This window comes from Sinocyclocheilus anshuiensis, unplaced genomic scaffold (genome assembly GCF_001515605.1).
Source record: "Sinocyclocheilus anshuiensis isolate Anshui unplaced genomic scaffold, SAMN03320099.WGS_v1.1 scaffold385, whole genome shotgun sequence".
Taxonomy (NCBI): Eukaryota; Metazoa; Chordata; class Actinopteri; order Cypriniformes; family Cyprinidae; genus Sinocyclocheilus; species Sinocyclocheilus anshuiensis.
Genome location: NW_015539876.1, coordinates 1,692,220 through 1,699,594, shown reverse-complemented (window position 1 = coordinate 1,699,594; position 7,375 = coordinate 1,692,220). Strand labels below are relative to the sequence as shown.

The 7,375-nt window shown below is 36.4% G+C and overlaps 1 protein-coding gene across 1 annotated transcript in view; it reads right to left on the bottom strand.

Annotated features, from left to right (window-relative positions):
- The window catches only part of brinp3a.1 (bone morphogenetic protein/retinoic acid inducible neural-specific 3a, tandem duplicate 1), a 55,152-nt gene extending 53,451 nt beyond the window's left edge, over window positions 1-1,701 (bottom strand). Inside the window, exons 1-2 of the mRNA XM_016481871.1 lie at window positions 1,218-1,701; window positions 310-584 (exon numbers count right to left, since the gene is read on the bottom strand). Coding sequence (XP_016337357.1) covers window positions 310-539 — 230 coding nt within the window. The 5' untranslated portion in view covers window positions 540-584; window positions 1,218-1,701. The remainder of the gene's footprint in view (window positions 1-309; window positions 585-1,217) is intronic.
- Between the last annotated feature and the right edge of the window lie 5,674 nt (window positions 1,702-7,375).

The following is a 7,375-nucleotide window of genomic DNA, read 5'->3' as shown; positions in this document are numbered from 1 at the left end:
ATGTGTGTGTGTGTGTGTGTGTGTGTGTACATTGTCTCATTTAGTTGCATAGCAAAAATACCCAAAAATTTCCAGTGCAGTCCAGTCATGTGGCAATTTGCATATTGAAGTTTCTTTTCTATTCTATTCTAATCACACACCAGCAAACAAAATGAGCCAGCCTCCATTAAAGTTTCTTGTTAATTCCGTTATATGGTAATATGTGTACAAATAAATGAAAAGCACCATCTAATTCTGCATTTCATTAAAAATCCCAACACATTTTACACGCAACTGGCAATAAATAACAGAGGTAATTATCCAACTCACCTGTAAATCTTATATTTGGTTGTGAAGCCCTGTTGATAACGCTCCACAAATTCTGCAAATTCCTGTGAGTGATGAAAAGGCCCTTTATCTGAAAGGAGCCACCCAAATGGACCAGCGACATCATGGGAGGCTGCCACAGGGGCTAAAACCCAGCAGTGAAGGCTTAGTACAACACACACCCATAGACTCATCAGATACGCCAGTCTAAAATCAGTACACTGGCAGCTCATGCTTCACCCTGCGACTCGACATTCTCTCCAAACTTTCCTCGCCTTCTGAAACAACAAAGACAATGCAGTGAATTCAAGTGTGTATAACTGTGTATGACACCTCCTTTTTTTTCTAACACAGCTGTAAAGTCCAAGGTTTTCAATCTGGGGTTCCTAAAGACTAGGAGGTCTGTGAAGACAATATATAAGAATATATATGAATTCTTATGACATTTCTATACATTACATTTTTTTTTAACTTTCCGACTATTTTTTAAACATGATATTATGTAATAATAATAATTATTGCTCTTAATGAAAGTTATTATAACATGTTACCGGAAGAAAACAAATAGCATCTTTTAGATGGATGTCTCTGGGTTTGTTTGGCTGGGGGTCCCAGAGTCTTTAAAAATTGAAAACCCCTGATACTAAGTATAAAAATCGACTTAAGCTATTCAAATATATTTCCATAGGCATAATATACATTGTATTGTCATTTTCAGCCATTTTCCATCCATACTGTGTTTCAGAAACATTCTTCTCGACAATACAGTTGTCACATGCACTTCTCTAATGCACATAAAAGGATTATGCTTGTGATTATAATACATTTTTCAATTATTATTTAAATTATTGTATTATATTTATACTTGCAGTTTAATTTAGTTCTATTTATTATAGTTATAACAAGTTTACCTTCTCCAGGTGTCCGATGTCTCAACCACTGGTCAACAACCTCTAGAGTTTTACAGTTAAAAGCAAAGGATTGTGAAAGCAAAGCATAGGTAGATTGTTGAGGGTGACCTTTGAAAATTTGGCTCAGTTCAACTTGTTTTAAACACCATCGCAAAGCGAGAAGAGCCCTGGAAGCCCAGCATCCAACTCTCTGCTTCCGCTATCGAGTATATTTCCAACGTCTTGTGCCGTATAATCCGGGTGACGAGAAGAAGTAAAAACTATCGCGAGGAGAAGCGGTCGCTCTGTCTTCACTCTTCTCTCTCCAGGTAGAGACAGCTCTCTTATGAATTGGAAGTTACGGTGAAGCATTCCCATAACCATTAACGACTGACGCGATTAAAGTCTACTGTTTCCCCTCGGTCGACATATTAACTTAACCCGGTGTCCAAAAAGCACTAAGCACTATAAATGTAGACTCCAGAGGTCCACTCTGTGCAACTGCGCGCACGTCGGATGCTCAAATCCGACGCTTTCCATTACACACCATGAAAATATCCAATTTATTTCAGAGACAAGCCTCCTCCACTCCTCATTGGCTGCGAGCGGGAGAGAGGGGCGGGGTTTCGGTGCTGAGAGAATGTACTTTGTCAGGGTCACAGTGAGTTTGAACATTAGGCTATGTGCTTGTTATGAAAATAATATTATACTTATTTATGAATGGGATCTTTATGATACAAAATAATAGCCTGCTCAAGCTGAAGGATTGAAATTACATACAGTCAAGTGTTTATCAGGCTCACAACATTGGCAGTGGCAAACTTAATAGGTTTGAATTGAGATGTAATTGGGTTTACTGTTACATTACTGTTATTCAGTACCGTCTGAGCTCATAAATACATACATATTTAATATATAAATTAAATTTTTTATATCATTTAAATGGGTTGTAATTAAAAGATACAGGATGCTAGGCATGATGGAAAACATGAGCATTGCTTATGAGTTTTCATGTTACAGAAACATGAAAAAAAAAAGTGCTTCAACCAAAGTATAAATACATTTTATTATGAAATGAAACTTTTATTACATAACTCATGTAATAAACTCATAAGCAATGCATGATTTCCATAAGATGTGTGGGTTTCATCTTTTATATGAACATATTAACACATATATCAAGGGAAAATGTACTGCAAAACAGGAATCCTGACTCTTTTGGATTATTATGCACAAATCAACATTTCTAACATATACAATTGCACTTTATGACCCCCCCATCACAAACCTCTATCAGACAGATGAATAAGTATGTTGTATATTATCTCAAACAGTGTCCATGATTATGTTTTTAATAAGACATTTGCGATTTTAAAAGTTATCAAATGAGTGCTCTGGACTGACCACGCGGACAACTGTTTTAATCACAAGAATGAGCAGAAACAGTCAGACATTGACTTCCAATTGATTCGCAGTGATCGACCGTGAGAGGAAATGAGCAATCTTGGGAGGAAAGGAAGGGAAAGAAATCAAAGACAAAATCAAATCAAGTCCTCACAGAGTGAGAGAAATATCAGCACCGTTTTTGCAGAGATGTTTTCAGATGAGGCGGATAGTGAAAAGACAGGACCAATGGCAGTGGATAGTGCGGAAAACAGCTGTTTGACAAAACTGAGACAGCACTCTTTAAAGCTAGTCGACTGCTGTAGGTGGAGTTGAGATCTAGATTGTGGTAGTGTGCGAGATCACAAAGCGGGGACATTTATCAATGCATGGACAGGAAGTCATTACAACAGGTAAATATTCCTTGATGGAGTCAATGATGTGTTGTCTTGGTGAAGAGTAATCAAGAAAGCAAAGTAAAGATAATATTTTAATTAGCTACCATATTGACAGCTGAGGCCAGGTATTTTTGCATATCTCGCCTATTTGCTTTTTTTCCTCATTTCTCTCTCTCTCTCTCCCTCACTCTCCCCCACAATGGCTCGTGTAAATAGGTTAGACTGTGAAAACATAAGAAGTCTTTGGACAATATAATTGCAGGCAAGAAAAATTCACTCCTGCAAAGAGTTCGGCACTTGCTTGCATAATTAGCTTGAAGATGCCCATTACATATTAACCAACTATGTGCAACCAGGTAAAAGTGATGTTAGCACCAGAGGTTTCACATGCTATTAATTGTCATAAGCAGTGTGTGAAGCTTCAGTCTCAGCCATGTGTAGCTGAAATGTCAGACTCTCTTCTGGCTGTATGAATCACCCGAATAGTGATGAGGCCAAGCCAGTGTCATGCTCTCCTTCTCTAATGACTCTGACATATGAGCTTTGTTCCACAGTAACAAGCACTATTGCTACAGCTAGAAATGTCTAATGATGATGTCTGAAAAAATATTAACCCTCCCTTCTCAATGCCACGTGGTCAATGTGCAGGCCCATAAATCAATCTGCAATGTTGCGGGTTTGCAAAGTGGCTTTGTTTAACAACTCGCATGCAACATCAGATTCCTATAAAAACTACAAGGAGTACATAAATGCCACTATGCCTCAAAAAAGGGGTGAAAATCATAAAGGCTTAATTTTCCTAGCTCAGTGTACAGATACGCTACAAACAGAGCTGATCCTCCATACGCAAAATATACAAGCTGCGTAGGGCTCCCGAAATACTGAGTGGAACACTGACAAATGCGTTTTATTCATTCGTTCATAACCACTCATACCTCACTCCATCGCCCAAACCATAACTCCCCCTCCCCTCAAAAAAATAGTTCACCCACAAATGAAAATTAGCTGAAAATGTATACTTACCCTCAGGCCATCAAAGATGTAGAAGAGTTTGTTTCTTCGTTGGAACAGATTTGGAGAAATTTAGCTGTACATTACTTGCTCACCAATGGATCCTCTGCAGTGAATGGGTGCCGTCAGAATAAGAGCCAAAACAGCTGAAAAATCATTACAATAGTCCACAATTTTTAATTTGCAAAGGGTGCTTGATCTGTGCATATTCCTCTCATAATTCAGACAATATGGCATTTTTACTGGAGACAGCGATATTATGGATAGAGGACTCATAAAAAATCTTTATTATTTGATCAACTGGAGTTGTGGAGATTACTTGTGGATTATTGTGATTTTTTTTTTTTTTATCAGCTGTTTGAAAGCTCATTCTGATTGCACCCATTCCCGTTTGTCCCCATCTGCCTTCTTTGTGTGTGATGATGATACAGTATCTGACATACTGTATGTTGAAAAAAATAGCTCAATAGAAAGCAATATTATTACAGAAAAAAATCTGAAGCATTCAAACATAACAAATAAACCTGTTGTTGGACAAATAAATAAATATATAACAGAAAAAAGATGGATAAAAGAAAAAAAGGCAGAGTACTGTCATTCCAGACCTCAGGTCATTTGCTAATGGCATCTTATTTTTTTATAAACCAGTGAAGAGATACATTATTTGTGTGATGTTCTGCCCTCCAAATAGATCCATCTTGATATTAGATTTTGTCATGGTTGAGAGGCAACACAATTTTCCCTTCTTACTCATGGCGTGACTTTTTGCTTGAATAAGGTGGATTAAAAAGGACTTGGTGGCATTTGTCTGTGGACTGAACAGTTTGTACAGGTCATTGATAGAAAATGGCATATCGCACGGCACAATGAATTGTAGTAGTTGCTTGATGAATGGCACAGTCCATAGGGTGAGCCTGGTGGACATCAGTCTGGAAATATCAAATAGCTCAAGAGTTTCCTTTTTATTTTATCCATACTGTATGTTTATATAATAGCTCCATTATTAGTGACAATAGAAATAAATTGAGATGTATGGCTAGGCATATAGCACACTAGAACAGTAGTGCTCAACTGGTGGCTCAGAGCATTGTGTAACAGGGAAAAAAGTAACAAATAAATATTAAAAATTAAATTAATTGAAAAAAAAAACCAGGCTACAATTAATATGATTTCCCTTGCTATGAGGATAAACATTTGCTTAGTGCAGCTAATTATTATTGTCATTATTATACTTGCATTTTATTTAATTATTTTATATTTTATGTTTTATTTTTTACAATAAATAAGTTGGGTCCCTACTTCGCTGAGTCTTGTAGCAAAACCATTTGAGAACCACTCTACATCAAGTGTGTGGCATTTTCATGAGCAATATGCACACTGAAGTAGCAACCTTTCGTTTGTTTATTTATTTGCTTATTTGTTGATTTCGAGTGCTAACATGCAAATAGATATTTTAAAAAGATAATGAAACACTAGTGACAATGATTGATGTGACATAATTATTGCTTTTCCTGCTTAAATGGCTGATTAAATGTTTCTCTTGGAATAAAGATCAAAATAATAACACTATAATCTTCTCAAACAGTCATTAAATCTTGCCAAAAGAGAGGCTTAGTTATTAAAGGACTATTTAATAAAGATCTCGGTTTGAACATCGTCTCTCTTTGCCATCTGTCTTTAAGTAATCTCTGTCAATGAAAAGGCTGGCAGCATTCTTGGTTTGGCTCGTCATCTTTTACCATGCAGCCAAAAAATAAATAAAAATCAGAAAAACAATCAAGTCCTTAACAGACTAGCATCGTGCATATTGTGACTAGAAAACACACAATATTGTATGAGTGATCCGATGGTTCTCTAGCACTCAGTTCTGTATCACAAAATGCTTCAACAGTCACATCAATAACATTGGGATGACGTTGAATGGGAATATTCTGGTTCAGTGCAAATTAATGGAATAGTTCACACCCAAAATGAAAATTTGCTGAAAATGTACTCCCCCTTAGGCCATCCAACATGTAGATTAGTTTGTTTCTTTATCGGAACAGACTTGGAGTAATTTAGCATTACATCATTTGCTCACCAATGGATCCTCTGCAGTGAATGGGTGCCGTCAGAATGAGAGTCCAAACAGCTGATAAAAACATCCCAATAATCCACAAGTAATCAACATGACTACAGTACATCAGTTAACATCTTGTGAAGTAAAAAGCTGCTTGTTTCCAAGAAATAAATCCATCATTAAGGTGTTTAAACTTTAATTTGTGGCTTCCAGCTAAAATATCCAATTTTACAACTTGACAATGCAAAACTATAAACATTTAAATGACCTTTCAGATTGACAGATTTACAGTTGAAATAATACATTGATTTAAACAATAAAATAAATTTAACAAAAAAAAAATCTCTTTTATAAAATTATAAGATTAATTTTTATTTTTTATTATTATTATTTTTTTTTAAGAAAACAAGGCATGAGTCGAAATATCTCTTGTGGTAATCAACATAATACCGCAAATGCTGTCGATACCAAGTGTTGTACCAAGTGCTCATCTTGCATGCAGATCATTGCTATCCAAAGGCAGCCTGTAACAATTTGCTGTCATCAAGATTTTGATTTATTAAAAGAGGAAATAACTACTAATTAATCTGAGGAGAGGCAAATTATCTGTCATTTATCCATCCACTATGTCAGTTTTGTTTTTGAAGAAGTAATTCCAAATGTTTACAACGGCCTCAGGACAGTATGTACTCTTGAAGTTCTGTTAACTCACCCTTAATCGAATAGTTGATCTCACTCACTTCCTGAGATATCGGAGTAATTGAATGGCAGTTAGGATAGCAGTGGGGATTCGCTTCACTCAACGGGAATAGCCAAGGCAGAGTCAACAAGGAAGTGTTCAAATGACTTACTGAAACAGGGCCAAGGTCTTGCTGCTCCCTATGAAACTGTTTATTTATGTAGCACTTGCTTCAGTTTCTTTCAAAGTTGTTTGAGATATTTGGTATTTTCTATAACAGGTATTCCTGAATTAAACAATTGGCTTGGTAAACATTATCAGTTCAATCACAGTAATTTAACTTGGAATAGTGTCGGTGGCAACATCAAGGACAGAAGTCAAGGCTGCTGATTTAAATTAAGCTTTTATCTAATGTGCCCATCACCTTTGGCAAAAGGAGAAGTCTTATAGGACATACCTCATTCACTGAACGATGGCACAGTAAATTAACCAAATCCCACTGCTGAAGTGTCAGGTAATGATTTCCCTAATTACTCTTTAATTCAATTTCAGAATATATTGACACCCTTCGGTGGCTTTTGCATCTCTTTTTTCCCCTCTCTCTCTCTCTCTCTTTCACACACACACACACACGCACACATACACACAC